At 41.9% G+C, this 23,993-nt stretch overlaps 1 protein-coding gene across 1 annotated transcript; it reads left to right on the forward strand.

Moving 5' to 3' along the window:
• Nucleotides 1-1,373: 1,373 nt before the first annotated feature.
• Nucleotides 1,374-15,827, forward strand: LOC117403785 (antiviral innate immune response receptor RIG-I-like). Its single transcript, XM_058997640.1, has 18 exons — nucleotides 1,374-1,660; nucleotides 2,777-2,911; nucleotides 3,759-3,940; nucleotides 4,656-4,800; nucleotides 5,248-5,334; nucleotides 5,911-6,045; nucleotides 6,194-6,347; nucleotides 7,201-7,462; nucleotides 9,092-9,254; nucleotides 9,583-9,684; nucleotides 9,828-9,991; nucleotides 10,373-10,508; nucleotides 11,302-11,450; nucleotides 11,608-11,698; nucleotides 11,879-12,049; nucleotides 12,407-12,558; nucleotides 13,116-13,265; nucleotides 14,182-15,827. Exons 1-18 carry the CDS (start codon nucleotides 1,564-1,566, stop codon nucleotides 14,515-14,517), a joined length of 2,811 nt encoding a protein of 936 aa, XP_058853623.1. The 5' UTR covers nucleotides 1,374-1,563; the 3' UTR covers nucleotides 14,518-15,827.
• Nucleotides 15,828-23,993: the final 8,166 nt, after the last annotated feature.

Raw genomic sequence — 23,993 nt, forward strand, 5'->3', positions numbered from 1 at the left:
CACACACAATCAAACTCAACCAAATTATAGCAAAAGATAAACAAAAACATAAAGCAAAAGTTAAACAAAAACACAAAGCAAATTGGAATGCTATCGGGCCCTAAAAGGACACTACATCCTGGCTGAATACCTGACCAAGGTGAAAGACAGTAAACAGAGACAGACACTAACAAAGTACAGGCTCAGTGAGCACAGCCTGGCCATCGAGACTGGCAGACATGGATGCACAAAGAGGACAGGCTGTGTGACCACTGCCAGCTCGATCAAGTCAAGACAGAGATGTACTTTTTACTGCAGTGCACAAATTATAACAAGATAAGGGAAGCTTTCTTCCCAAAAATACAACATCTCTGCACAGAATTCCCAGACCTGCCAGAAAAACTCCCCATCCTCCTCAGAGAGCAGACAAGCTGATTAGAAGAGGCAGCCCAGCCACAAGCGCCTGTCACAACCTGAGGGACAGAGCGTGAACACTGAGGCTTCAAATATTTTGTTGTATTTGAGGTTGAATATTCACTTGTAAATATGTTGTAAACTGTTGACTGATTGAGGAGGCTGTGTGGTCCAGTGGTTAAAGAAAAGGGCTTGTAACCAGGAGGTTCCCTGTTCAAATCCCACCTCAGCCACTGACTCATTGTGTGACCCTGAGCAAGTCACTTAACCTCCTTGTGCACCGTCTTTCGGGTGAGACGTAGTTGTAAGTGACTCTGCAGCTGATGCATAGTTCACACACCCTAGTCTCTGTAAGTCGCCTTGGATAAAGGCGTCTGCTAAATAAACAAATAAATAAATAAATGATTGATTGTATGTGAATTGATGTATGTAAAATGACAACTGTCATCAATGCTTTGCAATGCCCAATACTGGTCTTGCTAATAAAGCACTTTGAATTTGATTGCATTTATTGTTGTGCTGTATACGGGAAATGACTGCTACAGATATATGCCCAGGTGTGTCGTCTACAGGGTTGGCTTCCCTGTAGTGACCCCCTCTGCTTTTACTGCGTTCAAGCATACACTCTTCGGGCTGCGCAATAATAAACTGCCTGAGCATTCATTGAGCGTGTCAGCTGTCCTTCCTTTATCTGTTTGTTTCCAGGGAGTCCTTGTAAGAGCTGTGCATTACCCCTGTCTCGTTACAATATATACAAAAAATTCAAATACAAAATCGAAAAAACCGGGACGATTTAACTGTTTCTGACCGGGACAATAATTGAATGCAGAAAACGGATACAATCCCAGTTTTGCCGGGATGTCTGTCTGATAGTTACTTTGCGTCTCCTGGCGCTCTAGCATCAATGGTAGTAGCGTCACGTCGTGCTGGTTTTGTTTGTAAATAAAATGCGCGTCCGAGAGGCGTGTCAACGTAAACTTTTCTCGGTCTCTCGCAGCTGATTCCCACACGCCCCTTTCACAGTCCTTCACCGATTTGAGTCAGCTGATTTCCTGTAAAGTGAAACTAGAGGTGGGACTGTTCAGCTCTAAGCTCAGGAAAACAAAACTACACTGTTTACATCCAGATGCGAATTGCAGCAAGAGCAAAGTGTTTCAGGCTTGCTAGAAAATGAGTGAAAAGGAATTACTCCAGCGCTGTTGTAAATACATCACTGAAATTATTCAACCATCTCTTGTTTTACATTACCTGGATTTTTTTGAACCCAGTAAGTAAATGCAATCGTACTTTTTTAAAATTTAAACTCAGTTTCCTGGTGCATCGTATTCCCAGCAATGGAAAAAAAACTTGTCTTGCTAGTTTAGACATTGATCATGCTTATACTAGTATATGTGTTTCTGTCATGGTATTATTAAAATAATGTGGATTATGTTTGCAGTAATACCCTACTTTGGAGTGACATATTCCTGCCCCAAACTGAAATGTTATATATATATATTTTTATTATTATTTACAACATAATGGTTGTACAGTTTCAATTATTTTTAAAATTCAATTCCCGATTCCAATTATTTTAAAATAATTAATTTGAAGCACTTGGAATGGGATTTGATTAAAATGGAATTTGAATTGGGGATTGATTTGAAAAAGGAATGGGCATTGATTAAAATGGAATGTGAATTGGGGATTGATTTGAAAAAGGAATGGGCATTGATTAAAAGGAATGTGTATTGATTAAAAGGGAGTGTGAATTGAGAATTGATTTGAAAAAGGAATGGGCATTGATTAAAAGGAATGTGAATTGACCCCAGCCCTGGTGTGCCAATAACATGTCTAATAATAGCCAGGCCATTGCCCCTGCCTTTATCAAGAGCACACATTCACAGGTGTGTTAAAACAGAGCAGTAAGGGTATGGCAGGGCTGGGGCCCTGCACTTGTAAATGCGCTAGGAAAGCATATAGCTTGCTCCCCCTTCCCTGTGAGTTAGGCGCCTATGCCTATCACAGAGGGCAAATGAAAACCCAGCAATCCTTGTACTGTACATCATCTAGTGCCAGAGGCACACTGCTTGCAGTTTTAGCTAAAAGCTATGTTTTTAAATGAAATGAAAGAGTAATCATTTGAAGTCCTGAAAAAAAACTCCAGACACGAATCTCAGCAATCTGCCCTGAGCACATGGTACTTCAGGGACTTGTATAATTTAGCATTGTACTTAACCCACTGTTACTCTGAAGTACCCAAGACTATACACAGCTCTCTGACCCCCTCTCAACTGAGAGGCATTCAGCTATACACAACCCAGTCAGGGATGTTGCAATAACAAATCAGCATGGATCATTCGACTGTAGGGTTGTGTGTGAGTAATCCTCTGTGTTACCCCAGAGGAGGTGGAGCTGATCAAAGCGAAGGAGGAGAAGGAGGGCCCAACACATGCGTCTGCTCTCCTCTTGGATATGATCCAGAATGTGGACTCCCCTGGCTGGTTTCAGATGTTCTTGGATGGGCTGAGTATAGCAGGTATGCGCTTTTTCTCTCATCTCTTGTGAATTTTTCACAAATCGTTCCTAAATCTACCAGGTGTACAGTAGTGATTAAACCGTAGCGATGTGTCTGGTGCATCCTGTTCTGCTGTTGATCTTTTCATTTTCATGAAGGTGCTGCCCGTTGCTCATGGTGCTACCAGTCTGATACAAATATCCCTCACACCCTCAACACTTGACATGCATATCCTGTGTTACAGGTAATAGGGCCTCACCTCTCCTGATAGAGCTTCTCACCATTGCTAAGGCTAAGGTGAGGTAGTGTTACCACAGGACCATGATGAACTTACTCTAGCGATGCAGCAAGACAAATGGACTGCATCTGAGTTTAAGCCATTTCAGCTTTTACTGTGAAGTCAACTGGAGAAACCTGAGCTTAATTATAAACACTGTTTAAAAGCTGCTATATTCGGGGACTTGCTTTAAATTATGCTGCTGGGTTTTAAATTAAGTAGGATTTGTTTTTTTCCCCCTGTCCAGTATTTAGATTAACTTTATGTATTACTGATTGGTATCAAACTCTTGACCTCCCAATCAAACCCCGTTTTTAAAAACTCCCGTGTCCAGCAGCAGCTGGCACTGGTTAGATTTTGTAATCTACTGGTTTTCAACTGGTCATGCTGGTTTATAAGACTGGTTGACAAGCTTGTTATGTTAATCCCCTTCACGGCTGCTGTAAACCTGTACTGGTTTTCCATACCTGCTGGGTATCTAGTAAGACACCTGAAGCTGCTGAAGTTTTCTAGAGAGTTGTATCCATGTGTCCCATTGGAATGGACGATTTCACATTGACAGGTGGGCTCCTGTGCCTCCCTCTCATGCAGGGTACCCTACCCTCTCTAAATCGATCGATATGGAGGATTTCACAGAGCTTGACAAATCCAGGCTTTACAAACATATGGTGAGAAAACTGAGGCCAACGCTGGAACCAGGAGCTCGTCCTATGGACATCCTCCCTCACCTCTCTGAGTGTCTCCTGCAGCCCCAGGGAGAGGAGGTGCGGCAGGTATGTGAGAATGAGCCTGCACTGCCTTCAATACCTGCTGGCTTCACTATACAGTGTCACATCTAGAGGCATGTGAGAATGAGCCTGCACTGCCTTCAATACCTGCTCACTTCACTATACAGTGTCACATCTAGAGGTATGTGAGGATGAGCCTGCACTGCCTTCAATACCTGCTCACTTCACTATACAGTGTCACATCTAGAGGTGTGTGAGAATGAGCCTGCACTGCCTTCAATACCTGCTCGCTTCACTATACAGTGTCACATCTAGAGGTATGTGAGAATGAGCCTGCACTGCCTTCAATACCTGCTCACTTCACTATACAGTGTCACATCTAGAGGTATGTGAGGATGAGCCTGCACTGCCTTCAATACCTGCTCGCTTCACTATACAGTGTCACATCTAGAGGTATGTGAGAATGAGCCTGCACTGCCTTCAATACCTGCTCACTTCACTATACAGTGTCACATCTAGAGGTATGTGAGGATGAGCCTGCACTGCCTTCAATACCTGCTCGCTTCACTATACAGTGTCACATCTAGAGGTATGTGAGAATGAGCCTGCACTGCCTTCAATACCTGCTCGCTTCACTATACAGTGTCAAATCTAGTGTCACATTTCATGAAAGTTAGTTTCATACTCTTCCAATTTACAGCACCTACATGAATCTGTATGCGGCTGATATAATGTATTTGCTATGTATTTCACTCAACAGGTAACTGAAAGCAAAGGGGATCATGCTGGAATGGGTAGACTGTTGGACTTTATCCTCAGGTCTGACAATCCCAGGTGGTATAAAACACTGCAGGATGCACTGTCTGCTGCTGGCTATAATAATCTTGCCCTGGGAGATCAGGAAGGTAACGTAAGAACAAGACTGGCAGGGTGTGAACCAAATTTTCATTTTTTTCTGCATAAGCATTTAAAAATATTTCTGCAATCTTCAAAAAACAAAAAAAACAATTGCTATTTGTTTTTGTTCAGTGAATGGTAACATGTAAGTGATGACAGGAACTTTGTGATATAGATACATAGTTTGTTTTTGTTTTTTTAATAATTTACAGCTATATATTTTTTTACAGGAAGACTAGTAGTCTAGCTTCCCTTCATGTAAATGAGTTTGAGTGGACTGACACAAGGTTTTTAAAAGCTATAGTGCAACTCCCTCACTTATAAATTCCTATTACCTTTTTATTTGTGCTGAAATTGTTCTGATAATAGGTGGAAAGTGGCCTATTAAACTGATTACACTGTAATAGCTTCACTTGTGAGCTGTAGAGATCATTATTTGTCCGTATTTGACCTAGATGCTGATATGAGTGGCACTGAAGAGATAGAGATGACCTATAGCCAGGAGGCAGAAATGGAGGACCTGCACGCCAACCTTGACACAGGTTTGTTTTTATTTTTATTTTGGGGGGTTGTACCTGTTTTTTGCAGAGCACTATTGCAGCCTTTTTGCCAGCCAGTGATTGTCCCCTTTACCCCCTCTGTTAATTGATAATGAAAAGAGATCTACAGAATAAGAGATTACAGTAACATTGAGACTTGCTGAACTTTCCTGCATTATTTAATGTTGATGCTGTTATGGAACTGTGGAATGTTGATACATCTCGGCCTTCTATGGATTTGAATGAACACACGCTGTACAATATATGGGTTGGTACAAGTTGATCCTGTTGGCTGTTAGTGTGTAGCTACTTACTCTAATTAAGCTTGTTTCAAAGTGAGACAAATACAGCTCAAGAAATAAGTAAGGAACACACAAGAGGTTTGGAACAGCAGCATTCATCTGGGCTCTCAGCATATACCCAACCAATGAATGTGCAAATAACGTTGGAGCCGATGTCTCAAGGTTTCAGGTTACTGTGTGAAAACTCTGTCACCCCTGTCCAAACCCATGTGATATAAACTGTGGACCAGCTGGTGAGCCACTGCCAGCACCTCTAAACCTCTTTCTATTTTCACAGATGCAGAACCAAGACAAAAAGTAATGAGATATGACAGTCAGATATCCTCCCCATTAACTGAACTGCGGGCCTATCAGGAGGAATTAGCTTTGCCAGCTCTGGAGAGTAGAAACACCATCATATGTGCCCCTACGGGTGAGGATGTGGTTGTGTGGAGGGGCGGGGGGTTGGCCCACTTAAACATCTTGTGACCTCACAAACAAAGCCCTGTACAAGTATATGATGCATGAAGATACATAAACACAGCCACTACAGGTGAGTAATTACACTTTTCTTGGCCTAGGCTCTGGGAAGACCATCATCGCCGTGGAGATCTGCTGGCAACACCTGAGACAGGGTACTGAAGAGTCCAAGAGGAAGGTAGCTTTCCTGGCCAACACCATCCCCCTCTGTCAGCAGCAGATGGAGCTGTTCATGAAGTACTTCCAAAACAAAGAGTATGACTTTTAACACCCTTCTAATGCACGTGATATTGGCTCTGTAGACTTGTACACAGGGAGAGCAAGAAGCAGGAACACTAATGAGATGAGGCTGGAAAGGGGATTTAGCCCATTAAGCATTTTGTTCCCACATCCCTCATTTCCAAGGGAGAAAGCGGAGCAATAGAGAGACCTGTCACAGTTTTTCAATGCTTAAATCTTTAAAAAATAAATATATACAGCCTGTTGATGTTTCAAAATGATAGGTTTGAAAACAGTACATTTCAGCAGATAACCGTGTGTTAATCTCATGAGGAAAAATAAATGAAAATATTCCCTACATCAATAAGTGCTCCAGCACTGATATTGCACAAATACCTTTCGCTGTTAGCAATCAGGAATTCAGTCCTGCTTATAAATAGCTACTGTACACAATGCAGACTCATGCCTCTCGAGGGCTATTTTATTCTTATGTAACAATACAATTAACCTGAGTGACTACACAAGCTTCCCATGCTGGGAAGGATTGGTGTCTCTACAAGAGACTTAAAACACGTCCAGCTGGCTAAAGAGGGCCAATGAAAATTGAGAACAAATTGGAGACCCTCCCTGCACTGTTGTCTAAAAACTTTGATGTTCAATCACGAAAAATGCATTGTAATTCATTGATCTAGTGATCATTCTTTTTAAAACAACCAATTGCAATGCTTTTTTACAAGAAAAAAAAAAAAAACATTTTGCATGAGACGCAGTGTTTGAGAGAAGTTACCTGCAAATAAACCACTGAAGTAAAAACTAAGGCAAAGTTTTGAGGAGAGGGAACGTTCGACCACAATAACTACAAGAGTTGCCTGTGTGTTTGCTTTCACAGCTTTGAAGTGATTGGCTGTTTTGGGGAGTCTGCCTCTAATCTGGTAGTGAAAGTTGCCGTGGAAGAGTATGACATCATTGTGATGACACCCATGATCCTGCAGTTGAAACTGGAGAACGGCACCATCCCCTCGCTGTCAACATTCACTTTGATCTTCTTCGACGAGTGCCACAACACGAGCAAGAAGCACTCGTACAACAGCATCATGGGCATGTACATGGACATCAGACTGCAGGGGCCCCCGAGCACTGCCCTCCCGCAGGTACTGTGATGGGGCACAGGAAACGCAAGGGTGGCATAGGGCTTACTGTAATTCATCAAGCCAGCCAGGGTATTTCATATGCATTGTTTGGAAAGTTGTTTGGTTTGTGTGATCAGCTACAGGTGGATGAACTCCTATTCAGTCCACAGCCAAGTGATGTACTGTATACAGAGAGTGTGAGCGGAGCGGGGAAAGCATATTTTTTGCAGAGCTGAGTGGTTGCTGGAGCAGAGCACAGAGCAGACATTTCCAGCCTGCTCCTTTACAGCACTGAGAAGAACTGGACACTTTGATTTTTCTGAAATACATGTTCGGCCTTGGAGTTTGCACAAAAGAAGGTGACAAATACAGATGCAGTCACTTTACAGTATTTTCCATCATGCCTGTGAATGGTAACCATTCATTTTCCAGTTTCAAACTAGATAGGCACTTTTATGTTTGCAGACTTGAGAATTGCATTTTTTAAAAAAGCTTTTTTTTCCTTTTATATTCAATGTGATTGGCGTTGCACTTTATAATTCATTATAGAGGGAAAAATATATATTCTCCCGATTGTGGAGCTGCATTTGTGACATAAAAAAATGTGAGAACCGTCATGTGTGTCCATCTGTCTGCGGTTATTACCTAGCCTATATTCTTATACAGTTCTACGCTTATGCCCCAATACAGCGCTGTGAACACGGTTTAGATTTTCTGCACTCTTAAGATAGTTAATACACTGCAGGGTGGTCCGTCAGCCCCATTGAGACTCGCTCATGTGTTTGTGGGTTGCTTTGAGCTCCCTGTGAGATATTTGGATATAAACAAGCCCAGTATAAAGCTAATTTGATATGAATCAAATGCAGAGTTTGAAATAGGTGAGTACACTGTACACGACATTGTAGGAACCTATTAAAAACCTGTTCATTGCAAGGTGATATTTCCTTATTTTACTTTATTGTATCAATCAATAATAATGAGAAAGCGTCTTTGAATTGAATTAGATAACTTCTCTGAGCACTTTATACAGGTTTTTTTCTTTGCTGATCATAGCTGGGGATTTTTAATTTTTTTTTTTACTTGGGTCAAGCTATGCGATTATAATAAGGACGATTAAATAGTATTCCTTTCTTTTCACCTGCAATTGGCAACACAGTGGGGAAAAATGGAAGAAAGAGTGGAGCGGAGGATATTATGAGCTGCGAATTTTGTCACCAGTCCGCTCACATTCTCTGACTGTATATAACCAATGTAAAATCATGTACCAGTTCGTTTTCCATTTGTAATGACACTGTCGTTTCTTCAGGAATCCAACAACTGCAGTTGAAACTCGTGTAACTCAGCAGTCTGAAAAGCTGATGGAGTCAGTTGAGATCCAGCACAGAGTTCAGGAACACATCAGTGCAGGCCCCTAGTGTATCCCATCAGGCTTCAGAAATCAAAACCAGCCTTTCTGAAGTCTATGGTATAGTGTCATCACAACAGGACATTACCTGTGCATTTTATAAATATCCAATACTATTTACACAGATCAATGCCATATGCATACAATAAAAATAAATATTGTATCTTGGTGATTCACTGAATAGTACACACAGACTGTTGCTCAATGAGTATAACTTGGTTCCCTGTCTCTATGCCTTTCCCTAGATTGTGGGTCTGACAGCGTCTGTTGGGGTTGGCAAGTCGAAGAATGTTGATGGTGCCCTGGAACACATTTACCAGCTGTGTGCCAACCTTGACACCCACACCCTCTCCACTGTGACGAAACACTTGAATGAGCTCAGGAAGTTCGTCTTCGTACCCAGCAAAGGTAGAGCATGTTCCCCTGCTCGTATCCGTGGTGGTCTACTCCGGTGCAGTGGGTTCAAGTGCATTAATCCCTGCTGTGTTCTTGTGGCTCAAATACAGATGTTCTGTGACATGATTACCTGAAACACTTGCTGCATGATATAATCGCACATACTGTAAATGTTTAAACCAAAGGGCAATATTTCCATCCTGTTCACCAAGAGCTGAATGCCACACTTGTTTCATTATACAACCTGACAAAGACTCCTCGTTGAAAGCCTTGTTTAATTTTAGCACTATGTTTCTTTTATTAGTATTACTTGTCTCTCCACCCCCCCCCCCCCCCCCAGATATAAGGTTAGTGAAGCGGCGCTCTGTGGACCCTTTCATGGATGTTGTGTTGGGACTGATGGCACATGTTGAGTCCATTGCAAAAAAAACCTACAATATCGGTAAGCGTTTTACTAAATCTAATGAAAAGTTTCTTTTTAGTTGTGGTGGCTGGTTGACAGCACTGGAGACATTGTAGTACATTTATGTATTTGCCTGCACTGCTGTCGTTCATTGAAGCCCCCTGTGCTGCCCTGTCTTGCAGAGTCCTTGTCCAAGGTGCCCATGAGCACGCGGGGCTCCCAGGCCTATGAGCAGTGGGTGGTGACGGTGCAGCGTCAGTGCAAGGTGCTGAAGCTGGTGGATCAGGATGAGGAAGAGGAGATGAAGATCTGCAGGAAGCTGGTCACCTGCTCCGAGCACCTCCGGGTATGTCTGGGGTGAGGGGAACCAGCAAAGCACATGGGAAGTCATTCCCACAAGCTGCTGCAAGCTAGACCTTTTCCCAACTGAATTCCTCAACATGGGCGCTGTCACTTTTGGAACAGTAAAATGTTTCCATGTGTATTCCTTGTATAAGGTGTAACTCTTATATAATGTGCACCCAAGAGGAAATATGATAACTTATATTAACTATTCCCCTCAATGGAAGACTAAAACATTTAATAAGCATCCAAAAATAAAACTGAAAGCATTCCTCATTTACTGTAAATGTGCAATAATTATTGTGATTTCATTAAACACACTTGCAATACTGCAGTGTGTTTTTTCAAGGGATAAAGAAATGAAGTTTGTCTCTTTTCTGTACAGAAATACAATGATTCCCTGATTATATCAGAAGATGCTCGTGCTATTGATGCCATTAATTACCTGCAGAAGTATTTTGATAACCTGGACCCAACCAGATTTGACGAGACAGATCAGAAACTTTTCAGTGTTTTTGAAGGTACTTAACCGTGTATATTAACTCTGTTTTAAACACAGCATGTTAAAAAAAAAACACAAAACGAAGATGCAATAATCAAGGTTTTAAAAACATTACAAGTCTGGGCTCCCGAGTGGCTCCTCCAGTTAAAGCACTGCTGCAGGGAGCGCAGGAGGAGTCACATAGCTTGGACGGCAGCGGTTCGCGTCCAAGCTGTGCAAAGAGGCTGAACTTTGCTGGGGACTCCGAAGGGGGGCGTCACATTGGCTCTGAGGCTGTCAGGGGTGGGGGATGGGAAACCGGCAGGGACTCCTCCTCCTCATTGTGCAACAGCGTACCCTACTGGCCAGACACCAAGGCTGATCTGTGTTCTCAGGAATCGGTAGCCCGCCCACCTCTGCTCTGGTGGTGTTAAAGCGATTCTGACTAGGCTTGTGAGATCGGAGGACACTCACACGCCCTCAGAACATCTGTGCTGTGTGGGGACCCACTGTGGTAAGGAGAACATAACTGGACATTCCAAATTGGGGGAAAAATAAATACAAATAATAATTGGTCATTTAAAATGAAAAAATAAAAAATATATTAATTTTTTTATTGTTTATGGTTGATGTTTTTGGGAAATCCCCTGCAACGGTAATATAACGGAGGCGGTCGCACATCCATATGTACAGTACGGCACACTTCACACATTCGCACATCCACATGTATAGTACGTATGTATGGCACACTCCACACATTTTTGCATACATCTGGAGAACTGATTATCCACTGTTCATTCATTTGGTATTATTTGTTACCCCGTATCTTTCAGAGAGAAGCAAGGAGCTGCTCCGTATCGCCAGTAGCAGCGGCCGCGAGAATCCCAAACTGCAGGAGCTCCAGAGTGTGTTGGATGAGCAGTATCACTACAACTCCGAAACAAAGACCATCCTCTTCGTCAAAACCAGGGCGCTTGCAGAGGTAGGGCGGAGGAGCTGCAGTAGGGACTCAAATATCGAAGGTTAAAAACACATCTAAACATGCCTCCTGTGTTTACCATGCTGAAGAACTGGGGACAGTGGCTTATCAACCGATTGTAATGCATGTCATTTTCCATTGACTGTCTTTCATTGTCTAGGCTATTGAACAATGGATACTGGAGACTCCAGCCTTAGCACACCTGAAACCCAAGGTTCTGATTGGCCGCAGAAGAACAGAAAACACTGCTGGTAAGAAAGCTGGATCCTACCTGTTTGATCAGGAGTAGGGTGGTTAGAGTAAAATAAGCATTAGTGTAACTTAGGGTGCAGACATTCTGAGAGGAGAAGGGATCTTTCTGTAACTGTTTCGAAGGATTTCATATGCCATTCAATATGAGCTTTAACGTATCCTCTTTGTTTCTTCCCCAGGAATGACTTTGTCCACACAGAAAGATGCCCTGAGTGCCTTTGAAAGTGAGGGAGGCAGCAAGCTTCTAATAGCTACCTCTGTGGCTGATGAAGGCATCGATATCGCCCAGTGTAACCTGGTGTTGCTGTATGACTACGTGGGCAATGTGATAAAGATGGTGCAGACCCGAGGTAAGCCTCATGAGTGGGTCTCCAGTGTAACCTGGTGTATGACAAAGCTGGTTCTCAAGTCCAATTAAACATCCCTGTGTACTCCAGCTATCTGTAAATCAGAGGTTGGAGGGGTTTACATTCTAATTTCCAGGGGGTGATTTGTCACAGAAGAACCCATAAGACTGCTTGCTTGTGTGCACTTTGAGTGACAGCAAGTCCTTTCAAGGAGGCTCTCTTATTCGGTACCATAAGAGACAGAGTTAACCTAACTTGTATGTTTCCTACAGACAGCTTTATCAGACACTGCACTAGCCTGTGTGTTAATCCTGTAGCTACCATGGCTGCAGTCGGGTCAGGATGCTGTTTGTGTTGCAGGCCGAGGCAGGGCGATGGACAGTCGCTGCATCCTGATCACCAGCAGCCGAGAAAACGCAGAGAAGGAGCAGATTAATATGCTGCAGGAGAAGGTCATGTATGATGCCATCCAGACAGCACAGAACATCGAGACAGACGTGTTCCTGGCCAAGGTGCCCTGCTAATTGTGTTTCCTATGTGTTGTTCTATGTAGACTGTTATGAAAATGTTCACCCACTATGGTGTGGCCCCAGTATAATTTCTTGTACCTCACTAGCATGTATACCAATCCACACCTTCTGTCCCACCAGTATAAACTAGATTGACAACCTCACCCTGTGCCATCCCCCCAATGGGAAGGCACAGACCAGCAGAGGTGATGGATGGCTGTAGTGCCAGGTCTCTTCTGTACAGGGTTGGGGTCAATCCCTTTTGTTCTATTCCAATTCCACGTCCTTTGAAGGAATTGGACTTGGAATTGGATTTGATTCAAAGGGAATGGGAATGGATTAACGGGAATGGGTTTTAAGAAGTAATTGGATTTGATTCAAAGGGAATGGGAATGGATTTTAAAAAGGAATTGGAATTGGATTTGATTCATAGGGAATGGGAATGGATTAACAGGAATGGGTTTTAAGAAGTAATTGGAATTGATTCAAAGGGAATTGGAATTGCCCCCAGCCCTGCTTCTTTATTGACCTCTAACTGGAGAATCATTGATCGGATTCAGGTGAGGAACGTTCAGAAGCGGCAGAAGAAACAACGAGACCTGGAGAGGAGAATGGCTCCTGAGAAGAAGAAGGAAGATATCACCTTCCTCTTGCAGTGTGGAAAATGCCGTCAAAATGCCTGCAAGTCTGACGAGATCCGCGTCATACAGGTGCAGTACACACTGCTTGATGCTCCATGCACAAACACCTGAGTTTGCACATATAGCATGGTGTGTTGAGGGGGTATTCCTGCAACACTTGACGTTGCCTAACAGTAATTGAACTTTAACCCTTAGCGGTCCATTTATTCAGCACGTGCCAGGCGCGTCAGGTCCAATTTATTTTCACATGTGCAGTTTATTTTAGATGCGCTGTTTAAAAGTGTTTTTTTCACAGTAAAACAGGTTTAAAAGGCACTGCATATCAACAGGACATTCAGTACTGTCCCCGTCCCACCCCTTGTTCATTATATTTTTTACATACCTCGTAATAATAATACATACCGATAAATCATCTCTTGATCACTCATTTTATCACCAAACTCCTCAATAATGCGATCCAAGTCGTTATTTTATTACTATAACATCTAAAAAAAGCTCTGCAAATGTCTGTGATGTTCTTAGAGCGCTGGATGCGGAAGCAGCTATCTTGTTTGTTTATGTCCGTGTTATCTATGTGATGTCGGGTCAAACAGTATTCATGAGATACAGCCCTTTTTTTTTTTTTTTTGGCTTCTCTCGGCTCCTATCGGTCTCACTCGGCCATTGAATGGTTTTCTCTGCTTTTTTGGACCGGAAAGGGAAAATTGCGATGTCGGACCAGGTCCGACATAGGACCGCAAAGGGTTAATGCTTGTGTTTTAGGTGCTCATTCTGACCTTTACGCATTGATTGTGTCTGTCCTGCCATATTCTCCAGACTTGCATCCCTCACTCTTAGCCTGCATCGACTTTTCGAATTGCATTTGGTTTTAATCCAATAAACTGCGAATAAAGACCCTATTTTGTACAAAAGAGTTCATAACATCAACTACATCTTCGGGTGTACTGGGGGTTGTAATGGTTACTTCTTTATTTCCATTTTGCAGAATAATCACAGGGTTGTTATCAGCAAAGCCTTCCTGCCGCTGTGCAACATCCAGCCTCATCCCAAGCCTCAGGTCTGTGACGTCCTTGAGAAGAAATCCAAGATATTCTGTCGCACTTGTAACCGGGACTGGGGCATCCTGGCCTCGTGCATGGGCCTGGATAACCTCCCGGTGCTGAAGATATCTGGGTTTACCTTCGTAAACTTGCGCACTGGACAGAGGAAGTCAGTGGTGAAATGGCAGGATTTCCCCGGCTTGCTCAAAGATTTTGATTTTGAGTTGGATGTCCTAGATCAGGACAGTAGTGAGGGTGCCGGGCCCAGCAGGCTGTCCTGAGGGTTAATGGAAGGGTGTCTTCCTGTTTTTAAAATAAACTCTAAGCCCTGCATTTGATCTAGTTTTAATAATAGTTTTTTTCACAAATTCTTTAAACTACAGTACTAGCCTCCCACAGACATTTCCGGTTCATTTTGGGTATAGCCTAATAACTGCTGATGTTATAAAAAAAAAGTTTTAAATAAATATATAAAAATTGATGACACTCTTTAAAAGTGAATCTTATTTGAAAATGTAAGAAAGACAGAATAGAAGCAAGCAAATAACTCTCCTAGTTTGTACACTAGGAGGCAGGATTTAACAATCTATGTCATCTCAGCAGCATATGGGGTGTGCTTTCACAGCAGTCTCTTATTTCTATTTAATGAATTAGGGTCGTTGTGCACCTCTTGCCATTACTAAATTGAGAGTGTCTAAATGTGGGGATATATGGAAGCGTGCAGTATGTCTGCCCGTCTGTGAAGGTAGGGAATCTCACCCAGCTGCTAATTGACTGCTCGGAGTGGCACACCTCGTCGATGTCTGGCATTTAACATATTGATTTTAAAACGTTTCACTTCACCGACAAGATTTATTAAATGATATGAGCAAACTACTGTACTAAACCCCCTGCTTCTGAGCCATCGCCAATGTAATTCCAAGAACTCAAACTCATGCCAGAACATCCCTCACTGTACAGTTATTAAACATTAGCCTTCAACTGCACGCTGTCTGTAATATAGATCATCATCATCATCATCATCATTGTCATCAAGTTGCAAACCAGGCACCATGATTTTAACCATGGTTTTAACTGCCTGTAACCTAAGGAAAACATTTAGAAAGCGACAAACCATTCCAATGTCTTACAAGATTGTAAGTCCCTGGAAGCAGGCATGGCTGCTGCTTTGCCTGCAGTAAGTTTGACAAATGCCTTGCTGTCTTTTGCACAGGGAACTGTTAGAATGCTGATGCTGTATAAGCCAGTTAAACTGCAATATATATACTATATATAAAGTTTTAATAAACTGTTGATTAATTGTTCCTTTAATCATTATCTCATTATATCACACAAAGACTTGACATATTAACAGTTTACTTTAAGTAGGAATGAAATATACACTTGGTGTAACTTTTATAGGTTTTGTGGTCTGTTTTTAATTTTTTTTTTAATGTTTGGTACAAAAAAACAAATTTTAAAGATTTTTTATTAGTTTCTGACTTCAGTGACATTGTACTATTGGTGCTCATTGTAAATGTGTTGTATCTTTCATGAATTCATGCTAAATAGTTTTTTGAATTCTAGTTGCAATAAATAATGGATTGATTAATGACTGAGAATGGGTCATCATTGTGCACTTATGTGGCAGTTTGTCTTTGCACAACATCACTAATGAAATGAAACGAGTGGGCTATAGACATGTGCTCTTCTGCTGACTCTGCCATGATATAAAGTAGCACCTAGGGGCAGACAGGTTCAATACATGGGTATTATCTTTCAATTACTGGGACCAACTTATCTTTTTTATATATATATATAATTTAGATTGCCAATCTGCCCCGGTTTTCATCCCCAATTTAGAAACCCCAATTATGTTCCCTCTGCAAGTCAGCAAGCTACCGGCCCATGGGGACAAAGGCAGCCTTTGAGATGTGTACTTGAGTTCACCTGGCACGTGGCCAGAAGGGGCCACTGTAGCTGGTGAGGTGGTACAATCCCTAACGACAACATGATGGCACAGCCAGGATGCAGACCTGCTCTCCTGTCCTTGTGCTGCACCTGAAATAGTGACTAGCATTCGCTTTGTCAACTCCTTTTCAGATTTATTTTCCCCGCACTAACCTGACTCCGACAATACTGGAGGAAAGTGTAGGAATTATAATCTGCAAAACCTTAATTGCTTGCTAATATTGCTATACAGATATGAGCAATTCAAGTTTTAATGGTGTCCTAATCTGCCCCAGTTTGATATTGGAAAGAGAAGAGATTTTGAGTTTTTCATGGTGCAGATGGATCCGTGGCATACAGGGCAGAGCCTGTGTAAATGTCGTGATATCCCCACCTCAACATGGGAAGGATAACTGTGGAGACACACATGCATGTTTTAAAGGTTACCCAGTATAAAAATCTGCTGAAAATTGTGTCAAGAGAACTTGGATGGCTTCCCTTATCCTTGTGCATGAATGCAATGGAGCCATGTGATGGCCATGGTGTTGGCAAGGGTCCTGTGTAATAGAGGAGGACATGACTCAACATTGCAAGAGATGAGCTATGAGGTCACGTAGAGTTCCTAGAACAAGCTCTGATAATTCGTCAGGAGTAGGTGTTGTGTAGTCAGAGTACTCTCCTTTCACCTCTAGGACCTGTGTCACAAAGCATCCTGGAGATACCCAGTGCAAAACACATTCTAATAGTCTCTGTCAAAGATCATGACCCTGTATGTATAAAGCCTGTCCTGTCCTTCCGATGAGACGTTAAACCGAGGTCTATTCTAAATGACACTGCAGCAGCAGTTGTGATGCGTAGTTCACCCCAAGTCTCTGTATGACTAAGTAATAATAATAATATAAAATATAGAGCACCATAGTGTGATTTATAACACCATGTAACAATTTTTTTCTTTTTTTTGGTTCCTGGGTAATAAGTGTTATTTCCTAATTGCTTATGCCTCAAAAGTATAGAAAATGGCTATTATTCCCCACAAACTTTGCTTTTGTGACCAGGACAGTGATATTTTGAAATTTACCTATTTTCCAGAACATTCCAGATAGATTCAGTGCTGAGTAAACTTGGAGTAACTTCTAGAACTTTCTAGAACTTTCCAGTAATATAAATAGTAGTATAAATACAGGGCCTTAAGCCCACCAGTTCAGTTTAGTTCCAGCTGCCTAAGTGGATACATATCTGCATTTTTCTGAGATGGCATCAAGGTCATAGGAGACTTCAAAATGGTGGCATTCCTGATGGGTCTCCAAGGCAGTTTTACCAAGTTTCCCTGCTATCTTTGCCTTTGGGACAGCAGGGACACCAAGGCGCACTACCACAGGCGGGACTGGCCACAGCGGACCGAGTTCTCTGTGGGGAGGAACAACGTCAAGTGGGAGCCACTGGTGGACCTCTGGAAGGTGCTGATGCCACCACTGCACATCAAATTGGGCCTTATGAAACAATTTGTCAGAGCTCTAGATAAGGAGTCGGCAGCCTTCAAGTACCTTCAAGACTTCTTCCCTAAGCTGTCTGAGGCAAAGGTCAAAGCCGGTGTCTTCGTCGGACCACAGATAAAGAAGATCCTGGAGTGCAATGAATTCCCCAAGAAGCTCACTAGTAAGGAGAAAGCGGCTTGGAACAGCTTTGTCGCAGTGGTTCGGGGCTTCCTGGTCAATCACAAGGCTGAAAACTATGTGGAGCTGGTTGAGACTCTGGTGAAGAACTACGGCACAATGGGCTGTAGGATGTCCCTCAAAGTCCATATCCTTGATGCTCATCTTGATAAATTCAAGGAGAACATGGGAGCGTACTCGGAGGAGCAAGGCGAGCGCTTCCACCAGGATATACTGGACTTTGAACGCCGCTACCAAGGACAGTATAACGAGAACATGATAGGAGACTACATTTGGGGGCTGATTCGTGAAAGTAATTTACAGTATAATCATAAATCTCGAAAAACTACTCACTTCTAAATATTTTGTAGTCATTTTTGTATTACATTAGTATAAATACATGTTAATTTGGATTCATATGTTTTTTTCTGACTTTATGTGAACGAAAAGACACAAATTCGCCCGTTTTCTCATTGGAAATAGGTACATTTCAAAATATCACTGTCCTGGTCACAAAAGCAAAGTTTGTGGGGAATAATAGCCATTTTCTATACTTTTGAGGCATAAGCAATTAGGAAATAACACTTACTACCCAGGAACAAAAATTGTGTTACATAGTGTAATCAGTTATTACATCATGTGTAGGGACCTCTCTTGCATGGAGACAGCTATTATTTATGTAACTAACTAGACCAATTCTAGTCAGTACTTATAATAAGGACAGGCCACACAATCATCTTGCTGAACCCAAAACAAAGCTTTATTAGCAGGCAGGCAGAATAAAGACGGTGGAACTGACATTAACTAAGAGAGCATGTAGAGCACAGTCTACAATGCACATGGAACTGACAGTAACTAAGAGAGCATGTACAGCACAGTCTACAATGCACATGGAACTGACATTAACTAAGAGAGCATGTACAGCACAGTCTACAATGCACATGGAACTGACATTAACTAAGAGAGCATGTACAGCACAGTCTACAATGCACATGGAACTGATAGTAACTAAGAGAGCATGTACAGGATTATTTCCCAGGAACCATAGAGAGGGAGCCCCCATTGCTGGGAGTTACTTACTGTATATAAAATCAAGGGAGGACAAATCAACACAAATTACAGGCAGTGTTCGTTTTCACTGTTCTGTTTGTCCAGATGCTGTCTTTATTGACGTGACATCCAGCAGCACAACCCGAACTAAACTCTTACATACAGGGGAAACAAACCCCGAGCTTCGTCTCGTTTAGAACATACAGAGAGAACATAAGAAAATGTACCAGCGAGAGGAGGCCGTTCGGCCCATCCAAGCTCGGCCAGTTCCTAGTGGCTGATTGAGCTCAAAACTTATCTCAAGCTTGATTTTAGTCATTCTGCCTCAGTAATATGACTCAGTAATCCATTTCATCTCCTCACCACTCTGTGTGAAGAAGTGTCTCCTTCCATCTGTGCTACGTCTATCTCCACTTAATTTCCAGCTGTGTCCTCTGGCCCTGGATTCTGTAGTTTAGTAAGACATATCCTGACCTCACAAAACTCCCACTCCCCACCTAGAATGGGATCCTTCAAAAGCATGTTAATCATGTTAGTCGCCCACACACTGCATCCTCATTTGCATAATGCCTCTTGAGAAAACAAAGAATCCACTCCAAAGCCAGCATTGTGATGAATTCCATCGCCCCCCGCTGGCCTGTTCCAATATTACAATACAATACAAATACAACATCATTTTAGCAATGAAGGATACTATATGTATTTTATATAACAGAAGTTAACACAAAGATCATTGCGGTGGGTCAGTACAGTGATCTATGTATATATATATATATATATATATATATATATATATATATATATATATATATATATATATATATATATTCATCAGTGCTGAACAATCAGTTTTGTCCAAGAGACTAAGATTTGTACCAACAAAAAGTATGAATTCACAACCATCAATGATATGCAACATTTTTTTCTGACATCTGCGTCTACATGCCCACTTCACAGAAACTGATCCTTATACCTCATCTACTCCCCTTACTAGTTCCATGCATCCCGATATTTTCCATCAAAACAAACAAATAAAATCAACCTGGACACCCCCTTCAGGTGAATTTCAAGCACTAGATTTTTTCATCAACAAATGTGAAAGAGAAATTCAACAAATAGATTTTAACCAACCTCTGAAACAGCATAACTTATCTAAACAGGAACACATTGCACTGCAGAACATACAAAACCGAGATGACATTGTAATAAAACCTGCTGACAAAGGAGGAGCAGTAGTTGTCTGGAGTAAAGACCTCAAAACAAAAGAAGCCCAACAACAACTTTCTGACACTAATTTCTACACTAAGAACTGCAAATATTATTATTATTTTCTTAGCAGACACCCTTATCCAGGGCGACTTACAATTGTTACAAGATATCACATTATTTTTTTTTATTTACATACAATTACCCATACATACAGTTGGGTTTTTACTGGAGCAATCTAGGTAAAGTACCTTGCTCAAGGGTACAACAGCAGTGTGAACTATGCATCAGCTGCAAAGTCACTTACAATTACGTCTCACCCGAAAGACAGCACAAGGAGGTTAAGTGACTTATTCAGGGTCACACAATGAGTCAGTGGCTGAGATGGGATTTGAACCGGGGACCTCCTGGTTACAAGCCCTTTTCTTTAACCACTGGACCACACAGCCTCCTATAAGTTCATGCTCGAAAATCCACAAATGTCACTGTGTTGAAGCAGTTCTGCATGGAGGAGGGCCAAAATTCCTCCACGGCGCTGTGAGAGACTAATCAATAACTACAGGAAGCGTTTGGTTGCAGTTATTGCTGCTAAAGGTGGCGTAACTGGTTATTGAGTCTAAGGGGGCGATTACTTTTTAACACGAGGGCATTGGGTGTTGCATAACTTTCTTTAATAAATAAATGAAATATGTATCAAATTTTTGTGTTATTTGTTCACTCAGGGTCCCTTTTATCTAATATTAGGTTTTGGTTGAAGATCTGATAACATTCAATGTCAAAAATATGCAAAAATGCAGAAAATCAGACGGGGCAAATACATATATATTATATATATATTAACAGGACAGGCTGTAGATTGTGAAGTGGTTAATGAGACAGTGCTTTTTAATTGAGAACTGTGAGTCCATCGGCACTGTTCCTCTGACAGCCCACAGGTTATAATTTTTTCAATCCTTTTTAGTCATACGTAACAGTGGGATGGCTTGAAATGCTTTCTCCTGAAAGGCAAGCTTAGGCTGACAGTGTTCCTTGCTGCACCAACGCACCCACTCACACACCCACACAGACACACATACTCACACACACTCACTGAATCGTTACCGTCACCAATAACAGACATGCGAGTAGGCAGAAGGGTAGTATTGAATATTACAGGCAGCTTCCGGGCTGCCTCTGTGGTGTCTAGCCAGCTGTTTTATAAAGCAGTGGGAATCCCACTCGATCGTCTCAAGGATCGTCTCAGGGTCCTGCCTGAGAGAGGAGCTATCATTGTGTGAAGCTTTTCCTCTTTAAAACAAATCTCAGATATCCTCGTCAATGTTATAATAAAACACAAAAGGATTACACAAGGCCAGTGTCTAGATCATGGAAACAATAACTCTTTGGAAAAAAATGTGTGTGCAATGTTATTCCACCCTTTTGTGCAACTGTAAAGAGTTAATGAAAAGTACAAATCTATGATTCTGAGGGCAGCTCTGTAAAGTATGCTGTTATCTGGCTGCTATCAGGGAAAGAATGTTTTATTGCCTGAGAAAGTATCAATAAAACTGACCTCACCTGACTTGGTGCAAGCAGGAGTTGTCTGGTCAAAATGTTGCTGACACACAGAGGTAAGCCAACAGATAAGCTTTGCACGCAACGGGGTGTAGAGACTTGTGACAGAGACAGAATGATTCTTAGTGATAAATCTCCCTCCCGACCTGTGAGGGCGCTGGACTGGATGGCCAGACATTTAATTCCCAGGGTTAGACAGAAGTCAGCCATCTAGAAAGGGTGAGGAGCTACAGTACGCTAAATCATCGACCCGGAGGGGAAACGATGTGGCAGCCGCGGATTGGAGGAGCGGTTGCATTCGTTAACCAAGGGGTCATGATTGACGGTACAAAAAATGCTGAACCGGAAGGAAAACCCGTATTGTTATCGTGAGTGTTTTGTTTGTTTGTCGTGTCTAAAGAATTGCTTGTTTGTTGTTATTAGACTGCTAACACGATCCGGAGCTGTCGCCAAAGACCAGCACTTACCCTGACAACACTGCACCATTGTTCACGATTAACTGTATTTGGACCACGAGCACTATAGCACTCACTGTGGACTTGTGATTGTGTTTGTGTTACGTGTGGGTGTTTAAGATCGGGACTATTATTTCGGGACCAACCCATGGATTACAACGGAGCAATACACAACGCTGTATTGCCTGTTATCATTATTATTTACTGTGTTTTGTCATCAGACTTTGGAATATAAAATAAAACACCATTGCACCTGGATTATCGTTGTCTGTCTGTTTATTGATCACCGCAGCACTCCTGCACCTGCACACTGTTAACCACTTTGCCACAAGACTGTATAAAACAGCGGACACTTGGAGGTGCATTTGAGAAGGATCAGGATCCTTCATGAACACACATCACAGCCGTGTCCGAGGCTTCTTCCAGAACCGGTAACTGACATCATTGCTTCCTTTCTGTTAATAGCTAGGGCCTAAAGATAACGATTAAGCTGTAAAAGCGTATTTTGATTATTAGGATCAATAAAGGAAACTTGTTCAATTCTGCTTAAATCCTTGTTGTGTGCGCTCCTTCACACAAAGAAACACAGAAATAATGTACTTTCCTTACACAACTGTCATGCAGCTGCCAGCTTGAGGTAGATTAAATAACCACCCTTTGCATCCAGGTGTGCTCATAGGGGTTTAATTATCATGCACTGCCCAAAGCGGCTTTGCTATGACTTGCACATGTGGAAAACTTTGGTGTAAACAGGCTTTGAACTAAAAACACATTGGTGGTGATGATGATGATGCTGCAGAGAATGACCCCAGCAAGCACGAGGAAAATGGGTTTACAGTATAGTGTAAATGACATATTTGAGTGTTTTTGTGTTTTTTTTTTAATTGCCCTTGTGTTCTATCTACATAGCATGTTTTATAAACACAAATTACAAAAGTTTGCTGGAGTGTGAGACATACTGTAGGGGGGATGACAGTAATGAAGTTTGCACAAAGCCACAGGATGAAACAATGCCAGCAATGAAGCTTGCACAAAGCCGCAGGATGACACAATGCCCTCCTCGTCTTTCTGTTAAGAGGAACACTGCTTGTCCTTCAGATCACAGTTCATTCACACAAAACCCTGGTGCCGCCTCTTTGAAGGGGGCTGCATGATTCACTCACACACTGCTAATCAATGCAGCACAATACACTGCTGCCTCCTCCACCTCACAGAGCCCATCAGCACATGCTTTTATTATCCAATTGTATTGTTTGCTTGTGATGAGGGAATGTGATTCCAGACTATTTTGCATATACAGAAAATACTTGCCACAGGCAGCATTTGTACTGAAAAAGTGAAGCTTTATTTCATATTTTGAGATTATGACTATTGAGATTTTCTGTCTGAATCAAGAGTATAAGAAACCCTTGACCTCCGACCTCATATGGCAGTTGGCCAGGTTCTCACATAAAACAAAAAGTTGATCATAGTAAAAGCATAGAAAGTTGAAAAGCATGGTGAAGCATGGGTAAGCACTGCAAAGCCCAGAGAGGTATAGTAAAGCACATACAAAACCATGGCAAACCAGGGTAAACTGAAGAGCGAACTCTATATTGGAGACATAAGAATGTGCCTTATGCTGATGTCTGTATGATTACCTCATCAGCCACTAGGAGGCTAGGAGGAGATCCATAACACTATTCAATTGAACTAAGAAACAGTAGATCTAAATACCACCATTATTTTTGATATTTTAAATATGTTTTCATTTTATAACTGTGGGAAATAACATAAAATGATTACCATGCACTGTGTTGATGTCTGATTTTCATAACCTTGAGCCCTTTTCTAATTATTTAAAACAGCGGCAGTATTTAGATATGCCACAGTATTGATCAACTGACTAGACAGGGTCTATACTGGTATACT

The sequence above is a fragment of the Acipenser ruthenus genome, chromosome 1 (genome assembly GCF_902713425.1).
Source record: "Acipenser ruthenus chromosome 1, fAciRut3.2 maternal haplotype, whole genome shotgun sequence".
NCBI classification, from domain to species: Eukaryota; Metazoa; Chordata; class Actinopteri; order Acipenseriformes; family Acipenseridae; genus Acipenser; species Acipenser ruthenus.